We start from the raw sequence: 16370 nt of genomic DNA, 5'->3' as shown, positions 1-16370 counted from the left end.
GTGCAGCTGAAGACTTATCTTTTTCCCCCGTCTGGCTTTCATGTGCTCTCAGACATGCAGGACATAAACACCCACACACAGCACGCTCCATCTCCTTCCCACGCAACATGCTGCACTACACGCATGCCCATGTGTGTGTGTGTTTTCTTTATTATCACCATCATTAACGTTATTATGATGATTATTAAATGTACAGAGAGGTAGCTGCATCACGCTGGCACACTTTGATCTAAAGCTTTACCAGTGACATGCATAATCCGCAGTGGGACTCATTAAAAACAATAACCATCCTCTAACTCTGAGCAACACTCTGACAATGGAGACCTCTTCCACTCACACAGGAAAACGGACTGAGAATTCAATGAGAGAAATGCACTCTGGGAATAGGCACTGACTCATTCACAAGTGTTTTTAAGCATAAAATAGTCCATTTGCAGGGAGATAGAAGACATGAAGGAAACTTCTGGGTTTTGTATCTCTAGCAGCCTGCAAGAGCAGCGATTACATGTGAGTATATTAGATAATAAGAAAATTGCACATTCATTATAAAAGAACGGACATCCTAATGTTCTAAATATACAGCCGGTGATGCAGCTCGGCGTCTCTATGAATCATCACAGAGCTCGGAGTGCCAGACCTATACGTGGTTAAAGTTTCTGCTGTCATGTGTTCTGACTGCTGATCCGGGACCAGCGAGTGTGTGAGTGCAGGTTGGAAGTGAAGCACATTTCTGCTTTCAACTCACACGCCACCCAAGCAGTAAAACGAATCCCTTTAATCTCTCTCTCCGCCTCAACAAAAGGACACAATTATCACGATGGCTGCCCTGATATATCATACTTTTTTTTTTTTCTTTGGACGTCTGCCACTCTCTTTCACGGAGTAGTGTCTGAGGCAGGGGCTGGAAGAACAAATCAAGGGTAATGAAAATACAACCCAAGCCAAGTCTGGATATGAAACAAGGGTGCTGTATGAACGATGCCCTTTTCCTGAGGAGGCATAGGATGGCATTAAATATTTAACTGGATTTAAAATTGCATGCTCCCTGAGGGGATATGTGAGTAATTTTTATGAGCACATGAAATTTAATGCATTGTTATAGCTGTCTGAGGAGGAGGAGGAGGGAACAAAAGGTGCATTTTCTGATCATTTCAAGTAAGAAGTCTCCCAGGAAACATTTTTTTTTTCTCCATTAGGCCTGAGAGATTATGTAACTTTTCCTGATGAGATTTCACCCAAGCTACCAAATGCATGCATGCAAGTTTGAAATGCAAATGCAATTAAATGCAGGTTCAATTGGGGATTTTGTGAACTTTTGCAAAGAGAGCAAATGTTTGAGAGACAGTAAAGAGGATTTAAAACGAGAGACTTGAATGGGAATCAGAAAATAGAAATGGCATTATATTTGCTTACCGAATTTTCTGTCGGCGAGGGCAGGTGAGGAGCAGAGGCTGACAGCCAATGCAGCGACGAGGAGGACGGGACAGCACCGTGGATCCATACCGCTGCTGCCTTACAGGCGACGCTCATCCATCGCACCTCCGCTAAAACAGCATGTTTTAAGGCCGGACTCTGGCGTCGGCTTGCTCGGACTCGGGCTACTGGAGATGCATGGTGCAGGAAGGATGAATGTTTTAAAAAGGAAAAGGGAAAAAATTAAATGAAATTAAAATAAAAACTGGAGGAAAAACAGGAGCAGGATTCGCTAAAACGGCAACACAATACAGGCGTTGTTTCAGCACCACAAACAGCTACCAGCTTCACGGAGGAGCCCCTCCTAAGTTTCTGACGTCAAACACACACATGGTGAGCGCGGATGATGCGGGCAGCATGCAACAGAGGAGACGGACGGAGCGCAGGAGCCGGAGATGCCTGAGAGCCGTGAAGGCAACACGAGGAACATCAAAGCAACACTCACACTGAATGTCAAGAGTTATTTCACTTCCTACTTGATTTTTTTATTTTTAGAGCACAGGTGATGATAAGCCACCACCTTGCAATAAGCTACATAAATGAAGGAGCTCTACATATGTAACCACAATGATCAAAAAGAAGCAAGTATTTGGGGTGTTTTTACTGCAGATATTTGTATGTTGTGACAGTTTTTAGCGTATTTTGTTGTTAATATTATAGTATGCAAACCAAAATTTAAAATAAATAAATAAATACAACCTTCTTACTTATACCTGTTTCTCTTTACAGTAACCCAAATTTAAAACAGCTGTAGTCCAGTGCCTGTACAGCAGAGGTCTTGTTAGGATCTTTAACACAGTCCAGGAATCATTAGATGGCTGGAAAGCAAATGTACTGAATATCTAGCAAAAGAAATCACAAGTATTTTAGTTTGTACTTGTTTTTTGTCTTTTTTTTTTTTTTTTTAGAGCACAGGTGATGACAAGCAACAACCTTGCTTATAGGCTACACACACACACACACAAAAAATAAAGTAGCTCTCTTAAAACAGGTCTATATATTAACATAATTCAATTTTACTCAACAAATATAACCACTATGGTTAGGATCTTAGACCAGTCCAGGAATCTTTAGTTGGCTGGAAAACAAATGCATTGAATGTCAAGCAAAAGAAATTATAGTTATTTTAGTTTTTTTTTTTGTTTTTTTTAAGAGCACAGGTGATGACAAGCCACAACCTTGAAATAAGCTACATAAAGAAAACAAAAAAGGTCCAGTAGCTCACATATTTGCACTAAAAATTGAACACAGTTGATTTTGTTCAACAAATATGACCATGCACGATACAAAAAGCTATCTTACATATTGCAGTTTTTACCAGATTCCCCCACTTGTAGATGTATCATCTTGCAAGTCTCAGCTTCCCTGTATGTGACGATGTTATTATAGCTTTCTTCCTCGTCTCGTCTACTTTTCTTTTTTTCTTCTGCTTCCTGCTTGAGCATTAATAAATACACGTTCATTATCCTGGCTTTTGTTTGTGCTTTTGTGTCAGAAGATGGTACCGTAGGATTATTACAGAAACATCTCTTCTGCCTTTAGAATTTCTGCACAGAGCAGAAAGGAAGCGCTGACTGATTTCTAAGGAAAAAATAATAAATAACAACAAAAAGCTATTGAGACCCAGTTCTATTCATGAAATATTCGGGGCTGCAGCCTTGGACGCCACTGCTGTACAGAAAGCTTCGTCTGAATCTCATCTTGTGTGTTGACAACAGGATGAGGTTGTAAAACAAAAATACCAATGTCTCACTTTTTATGAAAATAACAAAAAAAAAACCCACATATATAGCAACACTGGAGCTTTTTCTCCAGCAAGGACAGACATATAGAGACCAAAATGATGTTCTGATTCAGTGCTAAGCTTTCCTTTATATTTTGATGGCTACATGTCACCAGACAGTCTCATACATTCAGTCAACATTTCTCTGCTTAGTTGTCAATGCTTGTGCTACAATAGAGCTAAAAGCACGAACCAGGAGGCTGTTTTTGTGACACGAAAACATTAAAAAGTTGTAGCAATAAAACATATTTTTGGCATGATGGTACAAAGTTTTAAAAGGGGCTTCTGTTACTGTAAACATCCATCTCATCAGAGTTCATCAGTTAAATAGCAAAATAGAAGTACTTGTGATACAAAACATTAGAGGATTACATTATAGACATGGATGTAAGCCGGGATTTAAATACTGTTGGGTAGTTTGACAGGGGACCATAGTTTAGAACCTGATCATGTTTTGTGTGTAAAATCTTCTATCTGTCAAATAAAATGTCAAATAAAAGTGCATTCTGTAAATTGATTAAAGGTTTTATATGCTGGAATGAAAATGAAAATGGAAAAAACTTTTAAAAAAGCAAACATTTTGGCCATCTGGCTACAAAGGGGGATGCAAGGTGGGTCAGTGGTTACCTCGCAGCAAGAGGGTTGCCGGTTCACATCCCGGTGAGGACACCCGGGATCTTTCTGTGTGGAGTTTGCATGTTCTCCCCGTGCAGCGTGGGTTCTCTCCAGGTTCTCTGGCTTCCTCCCACACAGTCCAAAAACATGTTGAGGTTAATTGGTGATTCTAAATTGTCCGTAGGTGTGACTGTGAGTGTGCTTGGTTGTCTGTCTCTAAGTGTAGCCCTGTGATAGACTGGTGACCTGTCCAGGGTGTCCCCTGCCTTCACCCTGAGTCAGCTGGGATAGGCTCCAGCCCCCCATGACCCAAGTGAGGATTAAGTGGTGTATAGATAATGGATGGATGGATACAAAGGGACAATGAAGAATAATTAACATGATGGACAGTGAATACTGTAACCATTGAACTAATATCAACTTACACAGTCACAAATATTTAAGAAAAATAGAACGTACATTCTGAAAATGGGAGCTTTTTTCCTTTAAGAATGGAGAGAAGAGAATGATTCATCACTTGTTTGTACTTTGTTATTATTTTTGCAATATTCCTAGTCCAGGGAGGAAAACATCTGAGGAGGAAGTAAACGTCAAGTTTAGGTTGATTGATGCAGTTCATTTTATTCTGATTTGTACCAAAATACAAACTGACAGTTCAACAGACATATAAACACAGACCCTGAAGCATGAAAAAATATACGTATATATAGGAAAAGGTTTAAAGAAGTGACAGCTGCAGAGACTGAACGTTTAAAAGAATAATAACGAGAGACAAGATTTGACTAATGTGTGCCGTCGGGAAATAAATAAACGTGGAGCCAGTTTGGAAAAACGTGGTAACAGACAGGCGCTGTGCTTTGGGTTTTAATCCAAACCATATTCTTTCTAAATCCTGGTCAGGGAAGCTGAAATATTCACTGTGTCCTGTGTGTCTGCAACGCAAAGCAGATATTGTACTCTCCTCTGCTTCACATGATACAAATGTAAAGTAGGAATTACATCATTTCAGAAAATACATCACATAGTCTTTCTTTTTTTTTTTTTAGAGAAGGAAACTCAGATTTGCAGAATCCCATTCAAAGCCATCACAGACGAGTCATAAATAACCCTGTGGCAGAAAAGGAATATACAGTTAGTCATCACAGCTCAGAAAAATCAATCATCTACATGTAAACGAAGCAAAACCAAGTAAACCGTGTGATTTCCCTCCACTTACCTCTGGATCTCTGTGCTGCTGTCTAAAGAAGCGACTGCATGTGTGTGAAGCCGCTGCTGGACGGACACGGCCACGCTCTTCAAGCCCGCTTTAGACTTTCCCGCTAATGAATAATGCATTTGATGCAACGTTATCATCAGAAAAACAATTATTCGCTTTGACTCTTCAAATTTGTCAAAACTCACAGTGTTTGATGACCGCCAACACGCGCAGGACTGCAGCCAGTTCCACGAGACTGCTGATGGCCTCCGAGTCCAAAGATGAGCCGACCTCTGCCAAAAACGACCTAAAAAGAAGCAACAAATCGTTCTTTAATATTCATTAAATTTAAATAATTGCAGGGCTTTTGTGCAAGTTAAGGAAAAGGGAGGATTGACCTGGTAATAGAGGGCGATTTGAGGATGACGGACAGCAGAACGCAGGACAAAGGAGGCATGTCCTCCACTGACTCTGGGGTGATCACCTCCTCAGGATGGGTAATCTTTAAAAATACGAGCACAGCAGCTGATTAGACACATTAATATTACGACCTGTCATTAAGGTCCTCGCGTAGGTCATTCCTATAACTACATTGCTTCAGAATAGAATCCTAAATCAGTTTCAGGAAATGCAGTGTATCTGTTAACAATAACCCAGATGCAGTCTTTTCATTGGTGCCAGGTCATACCTTCTGTAGTGAATGTCTGTTCTCCACGATGATGATGGCAAACAGTGTGGAGAAGACCCCGCTGAGAGGTGCTCTGTCCCAGATTTGTGCCACTTGGAGGAAATCTGTCAGACCGCGAATGGCTGACTGACACAGCTAAATGAGGGAAGAACGAGGGAGAGACTCGGCGGTGAGCTTTAAAGAGCAACTGAACACTCCTGAGAAAATATTTTCAATTTGACACGTTTATAATTTATGACTGTTGCAACAAAACCAAACCTGGTTCTGTTTGATATCAGCCAGGCTCAGTCCAGAAAGCGAAGAATAAATCGATCAACAAAAACACAGATGAACAATGTTGATGCACCTGTTTTCCTTCCTCTGGTTCCTTCCTAAGGCGGCGAGCCAGGAGCTCTATAATCTTCTGGAAAATGTTGGCCACCACACCCAAAATGACAGTGGCTGCATCCTCCTGATTCTCCTGATCCTTGTTGTTGTCCTCAGGCACATAGCTGTTTGCCACCTCCTTCAAAATTGGCAGCACTGCAGGAATACACAGGTAGCCCGCCTCTGAAAACACAAAAGGAAAACAACTTTTTGTAAAGGGTCTAACTCCGGTAAAGCAGCATGAGGCCTCGGGACAATTTTGAGTGCAATAAAGTTGAGCTTCTGTTAAAAAATTAGGTCCTTTTTTGACTTTTTTTTGCTGCATTCTCCCTCTAAAATAAAACTAGATATTTAAAGCACTCACCAGAGAGGAGGATGAGTGAGCACAGGTGGAGGATTTGACCCTTGAACGTCTCGTCGCCCAAACCCACGAGCAAAACGTCGCTGCACACTGTGAGGAAGCTCTGGTAAAAATGCATCAACAGCTCGATGAGGAAAAAAAAACATTTCACACTCAGAATCAACAACAGCTAGAGATTGCAGCCAGTCTTAGGGAGAGCTGCATTTTAGTGCCGCGTTCATTTTCCACTGGTGGCTGTCGGCCTGCAGAACCTGCCCACGGTCTCCCACCACGGCATAAATAACGGGAGCACTCAAACAGATCATTGCAGGGTTACTTTCGATATCTGACTGCAGCAGCCATGTGGTGACAGGCTGAGAATAATGGCACAAATGAGAAATAAGCCCCCTTATTTCAACATGGCGGTGTGAGCGGGAGGAGACGTGTACAGAGTGTGTGTGGAGTGGAGCAGAACAATCTATGAGGAGTCTAAATTTACCGAGCAGAACTGAAAGTCCTGGAAGCAGGAGGCAAAAAGGGCTCCACAAAACCTAATGTGCTGGATAACACTGTAAACTTTGTGCCTTCATCTCTACTGCCTCGGTGCAGTCCATGTGCTGGGGTGAAAATGAATAAGATAAAAATCTAAAGTGGCAATTCATGAACAAGGAGATATGATCTAATTTGCCTGCTGATAAGTCCTGTTGCTTGGATTGACTTTACAATTCACGTACTGCGAAGACGCTTTAGGACATACGACATGACACAACCATCCATCCGTAGCATCCACATCTATTGTAAGAAACTCAGATGCTTATGATAGATTCACTTCATGGCAGTCGCGTGGTTGTGTTTGATATCAGCAGTCGTCAGAAAGCCTCAAAATGTCCAACACTGACTGCTAATGGGTATTTATTTAAAGCGACAGACCACGCGTCGGTCTGATTGTGTGGCGAACGACTTAATCACAAAATAAAACTCACTTTTATAAACAGCTGCGACACATTCTCTTATGAAAACGAGCCCATTATGTCAGCCTAAATCACGCATTTGGGAGAAGAGTGTCCCTTCTTCTCCTAATGGAGACACACACACTTCCTCTTCGTGCTCAAATGAAATGCTTGTGTTGAGATAATAGGCATCATTTCCCTAACCGTAGGAGTCTGGCAAGGTTTAATAAATACTAATAATCTTTCCGAGTCGAACGTCTACTGCTGAAACCCGGCGCTCGCTGCGTGTAAGCTCGCTTTTGAGAGCTTTATATTTGCAAAATCAACTGCAGAGGTTCACCTCAGTTATCTGCGCGGCCAGTGGCGGCGATTTCTCCGAATCCTCGCTGTCATCTCCGGTATGTTTTGCCAGAAAGGGCAGCACCCTGTCAGCTACCCACGCCGCCACATGCTCCAGAGAGAGCAGGTAGTCTCGGCCTTCTGACGACTAGGAAAGAGAAAAGATTTCGTTTTATTTATTTCATTTCCTTCTTTCTGAAGTTAAAGAGGGAAGAAATAGGCTCCTGGCCAGAAAGTAACTGGCTAACAAATCTGAGTCGTGTAGGAAAATGTGTGAAAAAAGGAAAAAAAAAAGAAAAATTGTTGGCTCTCTTTCCTGCCACAACACCTACTCTAGCGTTGCAACTTTAATTAATTTCATTATTTATTTATCTGCCAATTATTTATACAAATTATTTGGGTAATAATTTGGTCTATAAAAATAGTGAAAAATGTCTTTTCTCTACTTGCAATACTTTCAAAACCAGAATGGAAAAGTATTCAACGTTCTGCTTAATGTGAATAATCTATTATGAAAAGTGTTGACATTTAGATTTCTTTCTTTTGTTTCAGCAAATAATTTATTTCAGATCTACAAAAAAAAAAGAGCACAGATTAAAACATCCTGCAACTGCATACATGAAAAACTGTGAGCATATAACATCAATAAATAAAAAAGGAATGACAAAGACGTAAAGTGGTGCAAACTAAATGTGGAGACTCACGATGTGCTGCAAATGTGCACCGAGGCGTCCGTGGTATGTGAAGGCTTTCAGTGCCGTCTCCACGCTGGGACATTGAGGATCTTCTGTGGTGGAGCTCAGGTGAACGTACAGCACTGACTGTTGAGAGAAACATCACAGGATACACACTGTTTATTTCAAAAACACATTTTTATTTAGGTCAACGTATTCAAGCAGAGACACACAGATTAATAGGATATGAGTTTGTAAGATCTCTGTTAAACTGTAATATTGAATCTTATCCAGAATACCTTCCAGTTCCCCAGAACTGTATAAAGCTGCTTCAGCGGTCTGTCACCCAGAGCCAGGACCTTCTCCCGTGTCGAAGTGTGGCTGAAAAGGTATTCCATGTAAGCCAGAGCCAGGTCTGGTTTGGCCTCCACTGTCTCCTGGATGCGCACCTTTCGACTGACGGCTGCCTTGTCCTGAGGTTGACGGGGAGAAACAAAGAGGGGCATGTGTTGCATCAAACCTCTTTTTCTTGCGTTTTATGAACCATAGCTCTCTACATCCAAGTCAGAGCTGTTTGGTGTTGTGCTGACTGACCCCTTGCTTGGGCAGAGACTCCGTGAGCCAGTCAGTGACGAGTTCGAGGATGTCAGCAGCCTGACCCCAGCTGCAGATGCAGTCCAACAGCTGGCCGTACTGCGTTGAAGCAGCGCCCGAATCCATCTTCCTCAGTCTGGACAGGACTCCACAGCTAGAAGCAAGACAAGGGAGACAGGTTAGACAGGAGGAGGTCGGTAAGAGAGAAAGCTACTACAAAAAAGTAATGGGATGAAGAGAAACAAGGAGACGCTCTGCTGCTCACCTGAATGTTGGAACTGAAGCTGGTGGCATGAATGAAGCCAGTTGTATCAGAGGAACAGTCGATCGCTCATCCTGAAAATCAATCAAGTTTTACCTTAGTGCTTATTAAGAAACATAACTAACAGTAGTAAATGCAAACAAATGGAACCGACTGTAGCTGTACCTCAAAGGCCTGGAAATACTTGGACATGACACTCCCAAACTTGGTATGAGTGTATTTGTGAGCCTCTTCATTTTGTTTCAGGGCCTTCTCGACACTCCTCCACAGGATGACCACGACCTCCAGCAGACTGGACGCGACAGCCATGTCTTTCCCCAGCAAAGGCGGTGCAGCCTGCTAAGAGCAAAATTGACTTTGGATCTCTTGAACACAGACACACAGTCTGCCGAGTCTGAAGTCACGTATCAGCATAATTTTATTTCTTATCTAATTAGGCCGAGATACAGCAGGGGGGGTTTAGATTGACAGCTAAATTAAAAATCCCAGAACTAAATCATTGTTGATCTGCATGATAAAACACATGAAATGATTAGTAGATCACTGATTAAGAGAAAATTATTCTGACACTGGATTCATTTTTTACTGTCTTTGAAATCAAGATTAGGTAGTCTGTGAAGTTTGGGGGTTTATTTATTATATTATAGTATAACACCAGAAAACCAGCTGCAACCCAGTCAGTGTGAGTCGATTTATGTGCCCTCGAGTGCAGCTTTATGTGCAGTTTCAACCTGTGTGGACATTATCATTACAGCAGCTGCAGATGCTAGAAATGTAGAATTTGGGGCATAAATGGACAATTATTTGCTACTTTGGCTACTTGGTCTTTATTTTGTTTGTTTTATTGAAAGCTGATGGGTAAATTATGCAGAACCAGTTCAACAACGCTGCAAACTACAACTTAAAAAATAGATGTATATGCATATAGTTACCTTAATACCTTGCTGATAGTAATATTACTAACTGTGTAAATGTAAAATTAATGGCTGAGCTGTTTTACTATAAAGAGAGTGAATGTATAAACATCAAATCACACCATAGCGACAGGAGTATGGGAGGATTTCTCAAAGTCTAGATTTGGAGTTAAAGTAATATTACAGTCACTTAACCTTGTTTTCACAACAACACACAAAACAAAATGTGCACACTTGTCGGTAAACTCTGTTAGCGTGTTTCCCTCGTACCATGCTGTTCTCCTTGTTGCTCTCATTAATGTCCGTCTGGTCACAGTCAACCTGGATGCAGCGGTTCAGAACGCGGCGGATGGCAAACATCAGCTTTACTGGAAGACAAAACAAAACAATACTTGCACATCATACACAAATGCAACAGGGCAAATAATTCAATTTTTGGCCACTCACTGCGCACGTACTTATGTTCGTGGGTGCCGTATGTTTGTGAGCATTCTGGTAGAATTTCCTGGCAGCCATGGGGTTCATCTGTATGAGGGTGATGCACCGGCAGCACCACTCCTTCTCCGACTCATTGACGGGGAAGAAGGACTTGAAGAGCAGATCGACAATACGCTTAGAAACTGATTGCGAGTCGATAGCCAGGCGGGCCAGCAGGTGGTCCATGTTGCAGACATCCCAGAACTGGAGAGCAGTAAATGTAGAAGAAAAATGAGGACAGAAGCATTCACTTAGTTCACCAGCAGTAACAATGTAATTGTAGTAAAATGACAGCTGGATTTGCATCAGACATAAAAATGCATGTTTGCGTTACTCTATTTTATCTCAGCAAATATCTTCAGAATCAGAGCCTGTTTTAGGGATGGGAAAAAAATCGCTAAGAAAAGCGACAGTACCTTGGCAGCTCGAACTGCTTTGACCTTGATAAGCATGTCAAGGAAAGCTGTGCGGACTTTCTCAGAGTTGTCATGAAGGCTGTACTTGAGAGTAGGCAGAAGTTTTTCCAGTATTGGATGGCTGAGAGCGTTGTCCAGGACAATAGTCAGACACTGGGGGAAAAAATTACACAAACCACAAGTCATCAAATGTCCTGTCCAGCAGTCATGCCAACTCTGTCTACAGCGCCAGTAAAGCTTACAATTTTCCATGACAAAACCTTTAGAGAAGAATGCCTTGTTATTGCTATTCTGCATATAAATATACTGCCAGGATGTTAAACATGTTCCCAGCTTTGAACCTGGGTTCGATTTTAAAATAGCAATTTCCAAGACAATACGCATCACGGACAGGGAGAAGTCATATTTTCCACCTTGAAGACGGAGCAGCGGACGTCAGCGGAGCTGCTGTCAGCCGCCAGCTCCATCACCAGCTTCTTCAGGAAGTCTGTGATGATTGTAGGAGGGAGGAGCTCCCAGCACTTAGCCAGGATCTTACAGACGCCCAGGATGGCATTGCAGCGCACAGTGGGGTGGGGATCATCAAGGAGGCCCTGAGGATGACAGAGAGGAGGCTGTAATTTTGGCACTGAGGTTTGTGTTTTGGATTGTTGCGAGTGACTGCAGCTCACAATCGATTTTTCGGCTTAGTGTGTTTAATTTAAAATTTACCAAACCATATACATTCAGTTTCCTCACAACAAAGAGGAGTTAAACGGTTTGAAAGGTTCTTACCATTGCTGTGTCCAGCTGCTTTTGAATGTTCTCATCTATATTCTCGTTGCTTTGATCCGGGTCATGGACTGGGAAGGCCTCAGTGAAAAGCAACGTGGCATTTGCACGCACTTCAAAGTTTGGAGCCTACAGAAATCAAGCAGAAACACATTAGACAGTAGAATCAAGCACTGAAATACCAGAATGAATGCTGTAGCTATGTATGCGTACACTGAGAGCTTTCCAAAGAATGGGCCGGTAGAGACTACAGAGCATCTTGTCCACACTGTGACAGCCCACCCTCGTGTTGAAATAACTCATGATCTGAAAGAGAGCAAGAAGATCAGAGAATAAACACACACACAGCACAATATGTATATAAGGACACCCCCAAAATATACCTAACAGTCTACCTGTCGGACTTTGGCATGGACAGGAGATGCTCTGCGAAGGAAGATTGCGTTCTGCATAAAATCCTGAATGCATGAGCTCTCGATCTTCTCCAGGAACTCTCCACTAGCCTTCTTCCATGCTCTGAAGTAGATCTCCGCAATATGAGCAGTCATGGTCCTGAACAAAGAGATTAACGGTGAACAACAGGAAAAGAAAACTGAGCAGTGTCAATTAGAGCAAAGTAGGCTTCTTACTTGCTGTAAAACTGCAGCTGATTTTTGATGGTGCCATGAATAACCCAGATGAAGTCAATGTTCCAGCTGAAAAGAAACACCAGGAATCGCTTTCCCTGTGACAACATACACATCATTAGGCTGACAGCTCAAGGACAAAGCCACAGTAATAATTAGAAAAGTGAATCACAGAAACACACACACACACACACACACACAGCAGCTAAGCATCACTCTACTCACATCATCATTTCTAATATAAGTAGGACACTGAAAGCACTGGAGCAACAAGTTGATTATCTGCTTGTTGTCTTCTGAAGTGTAGTCCAGACTCAAAAGCACATCATGGAGACTCCACACTCTTTGGATCTCAGCACCCTGACAAGAGACACGGGAAGGAAGTAGTGCTGATAAATCAAATCAGGTCTCTAATCTTGTGTTTTCGAAAGGTTATCACTCATCAGCAGACAGTTTTGAGACACACTGGTCGTGTCTGCTTTATTCACTCTGCGAAAAAAAAAAAAACCCTCCAAATGAAAACTGAACACTGACTGAGCTGGCATGTATCTGAGGAGATATACTGACGGTTTTCTTCAAAGTGAAGCTCTTCTGCAGAGAGACGAAGAAAGCAGTGCGACCAAACTTCTCTTTCTCCTGCAGCCCCTTCTTCCACCAGGCCTCAAACAGCGTCTGGATGTGGAGCAGCAGAGGCGCCTCTGATACAGGAACAGACTCCAGAATGTCTAACGGACAGAAACAAATCAGGCTCATTATAGAGAAGCAGCTAAACTCACTTGAAAAATAATTGAGTTGCCTGTTTAGCAAGACATACAATCAAGGATTTGGAGATATTAAAGTTATGATTAAAGGAGTCGGAAGGGCAGCACTTGAAACACTTGGCCTTGTTTTGTTTTATCCTGAGGCATGGCATGAATTAATGTTTCAAAATTTATATTTTCTTTTGAAAGACTGACAGATGAACTGACTACTTTTATGAGCTGCAGGTCCTTCTGTGTTTACTTTTTTCATGGCACAAGCTGACGGTGTACTTCTGAGTAATTCTGTTTCTTACTTTATATTAGGGACCTTAAAATTTGATCAGGATGGTATAAATGTGTTTTTTCTGGTTTGAAAGGAGGTTTCTTTATTAAGAAAAACTTTCTTTGTGCAACTGTTATGTATGTAAGTAAGTGTGTCTCAATAATACATTTTTCAAATTGATGCAAAAAAACTGAAAACAAAAAAACCACTCACAATTAAGCCTGTGAGCAACTTCCAGAAGGGCGCTGTATGTGTCACCATCTTCTAGAGCCTTTAGAGACACTGTGGACACTAGTGTCACACCATCCACAACAGCCATGACGTGTTTCTGAAAGGAAAGGTTAATGCAGGTAAAGGAGAACCATATGATTTGTGATTCATGCATAGTTTATGTGATTAAATCTTGTGGCATCTATATTACCAAACAATCTAAATACAACAGGACATCCAAAAAAAATGTAAGTGCTTCATTCATACACCTAGTCTATACATTCCAGAAATAAACATGGCAATTAAGAAACCTAGGGTCGGAGTATTGTCTTGAAGTTTATGCTATAATTGTACATGAACTGAGAGGTAAACTCACAGGGTCTGCTGCTGACTCCTCCTGCATGCCCTCGTCCCTGCCCTTGTCCCAACGCTCTGGTGGTAACTCCAGCAGGATGTCCTGAAGGAGCGACGCCAGCCTCCCCCACAGAGCCTGTCTCTGGTCTCTGGGCATCTCCTGCACCACCTCCTCCACATCGAAGGGCTCAGTTTTGTCTTTCTGCTCAGCAATACAAACAGGAGCACACAGCTTGAGATAAAACAGAAGTCACTGTATTTGACACCACAGAAATACACTATCTAACCATATAGTTTCTCTGGATGGTATTGCTTTGGCTTCCACCACTACTGGGAGGAAAGTTAGTTATTTTTGACAAGGCTATTTCCTTTGATACAGACATAAAACAAGTCTCCAAGATGGCCTTCTTTCACCTTCACAATATGGTTCAAAGTGACGCTAAAAAAAATAGTCCATGAATTTGCTACACATAGGCTTCATCAACGTGATTTCTTAATATCAGGATGTCCTGATAATAACTCTGTGCAAAGCCTCCAGTTGATCCAAAATGCAGCACTGATAGTACCAACAGGAACAAGAAAAGAACATCATGTGCCTTCCATATTCGCTTCACTGGCTCTCTGTTAAATCAAGAATAAACTTTATAAACTTTCTCCTTAGACACAAAGCCCTTAATCACTAAGATCCATCAGATCTTTAGGAACTCAGAGTACAATATTTTCTCAATAGAATACTTTGCTCTCACAGTGCAGCCTTACTTGTGGTTACCAGAGTTTACAAAAGTTGAATGCTCTCAGCTTCGGTTTACGAGGTAGACGTCGTCTCTGCCTTTAAGATCAGGTCTAAAACTTTGCTTTTTGATAAGGTTTAAAGTTGGGGCTGGCTCAGGTGACCCTGAACTATTCTTTAGTTATGCTATTGTAGGCCTAAGCTGCTGAGGGACCTCCTACGATGCACAGGCTTCAGAGCTGCAGGTTTCTGATCTGCAGCTGCTGGACTCACTAACCTGCCCAATGTTTACTGTTTGTTGTTTCTCAATACCCATTTTTACTCATATTAAACAGGACTTCATTATGTCAAGTTCCCTTTAAGGTGACATATGTTACGATCACGATACGATACAATAAACCTTTAATAAATATAAACTGTTAAAGCAGAAAATGGCATAGTGCAAAAATTTCAGAAATATCAGTAGAAAAATAAACATAAACTAAAAATATCAATAATTAGTAGTTACATATATAATTGAATTGAAAATCAGTCTAAAAATGGCATTTTTATTTCCAGTGTGAGGTAACAGACAGAAGATAAATCAGGCCAAATGTTTAGTAACACATCATGGGTAAAACACCAAATGTTTTGTTATAACTTGACAAATTTTGAATGCATAATTTAATCCTATACACGTTAACCTCTGATAACATTTGCCCTATTATTTATTAGCATTTTTTAAACTATTTTAAACAATACAAAAGTATACAGAGCAATTGTGCTACTGGCAGATGTAATGGAATTTGAGACTTAAGTTTATTTCCCATGTTTGAAACATGACCTCAACATTTTTATGTACTAGTTAATACTTCAGTTGTTGCATTATGACTACTACATTAAATACAACAGCCCTGCAATGTTAAAGTAATATGTCCCAGAATAATACATTCAGCTTAAACACATACCGAGACACATCAGGAGATTCCTGCTGGCTCTGAAGGTTTGCTGGTGTCATAACAGTTTGGTTAGCATCACAGTGCATAGAGTTAGCTACTTACATGAAGCTGAATGAACCGAAGGAAGTCCTCCACATTTTCTTTACAGGCGGCTTCTAAAAACGCCTTTCGCTTGGACATGATGTCGGTTTTCCAAACGATATGAAGCGACTTGAACCTAAGATGGAAAACAGTGTAAAGCTAATGTAGCAGAGTAACGTTGCTGCAACAAGACCAAAACAAACATGGCAGTCCTTTTGCCGTTAGCGTTAAAAGTGTTATTTGCGATCATTAATCCCGCTCTGACGGTTTCTTATGGCAGTATTATGATTTATTATCGTGAAAATATAAAATATAAAGCATTTGCTTCGTCTGTTACCTTTTTATTGGTGGTTTTGTGAGTCAGCCACGGTGAAGTGACAGACGACCATAAGAACAGCGAACCCGCGCAAATTTGTATAAAATGCGTCATGACGTCGTACGTCAAGTTTTGACGCTGACGCACATTTGTCGTTCCCTCGTTCTGCCACTTGATGGCGACAAAATACTGCAAAAGTATTGTTTCTCTACCAAACACAACGATTTTCCCTGTT

At 41.4% G+C, this 16370-nt stretch overlaps 2 protein-coding genes across 2 annotated transcripts in view; both read right to left on the bottom strand.

Annotated features, from left to right (window-relative positions):
• ptprn2 (protein tyrosine phosphatase receptor type N2) overlaps positions 1 to 1501 on the bottom strand; it is a gene marked incomplete at its 3' end in the record, with an annotated part of 47121 nt that extends 45620 nt beyond the window's left edge. The window contains exon 1 of the mRNA XM_008291338.1: positions 1414 to 1501. Within this exon, the coding sequence (XP_008289560.1) occupies positions 1414 to 1501 (88 nt within the window). The remainder of the gene's footprint in view (positions 1 to 1413) is intronic.
• A 2971-nt stretch (positions 1502 to 4472) lies between these two features.
• ncapg2 (non-SMC condensin II complex, subunit G2) lies at positions 4473 to 16218 on the bottom strand. The gene is made up of 27 exons (XM_008291335.1): positions 16157 to 16218; positions 15841 to 15955; positions 14093 to 14272; positions 13720 to 13834; positions 13051 to 13208; positions 12709 to 12843; positions 12487 to 12581; positions 12253 to 12409; positions 12071 to 12163; positions 11861 to 11986; positions 11500 to 11679; positions 11087 to 11239; positions 10652 to 10874; positions 10464 to 10561; positions 9445 to 9615; positions 9283 to 9353; positions 9018 to 9171; positions 8723 to 8896; positions 8454 to 8570; positions 7751 to 7897; positions 6485 to 6584; positions 6101 to 6303; positions 5755 to 5889; positions 5465 to 5568; positions 5273 to 5373; positions 5088 to 5190; positions 4473 to 4979 (listed from the first exon to the last, which is right to left on the bottom strand). Exons 2-27 carry the CDS (start codon positions 15916 to 15918, stop codon positions 4928 to 4930), a joined length of 3423 nt encoding a protein of 1140 aa, XP_008289557.1. The 5' UTR covers positions 15919 to 15955; positions 16157 to 16218; the 3' UTR covers positions 4473 to 4927.
• Positions 16219 to 16370: the final 152 nt, after the last annotated feature.

Source organism: Stegastes partitus, unplaced genomic scaffold (genome assembly GCF_000690725.1).
Source record: "Stegastes partitus isolate 25-593 unplaced genomic scaffold, Stegastes_partitus-1.0.2 Scaffold736, whole genome shotgun sequence".
NCBI lineage: Eukaryota > Metazoa > Chordata > Actinopteri > Pomacentridae > Stegastes > Stegastes partitus.
Note: the sequence above shows the minus strand (reverse complement) of the source record. Positions and strands in the feature narration are given on the sequence as shown.

What these genes read in the sequence shown, in the direction of transcription:
- ncapg2 (XM_008291335.1), bottom strand. Translation starts at nt 15,918, where the DNA reads ATGTCCAAGCGAAAGGCGTTTTTAGAAGCCGCCTGTAAAGAAAATGTG. An exon ending in TGGCCGCGCAGATAACTGAG is followed by an intron (nt 6,585 to 7,750) that starts GTGAACCTCTGC and finishes CATTTTTACCAG; the next exon opens with AGCTTCCTCACAGTGTGCAG. An exon ending in CTCACTCATCCTCCTCTCTG is followed by an intron (nt 6,304 to 6,484) that starts GTGAGTGCTTTA and finishes TTGTGTTTTCAG; the next exon opens with AGGCGGGCTACCTGTGTATT.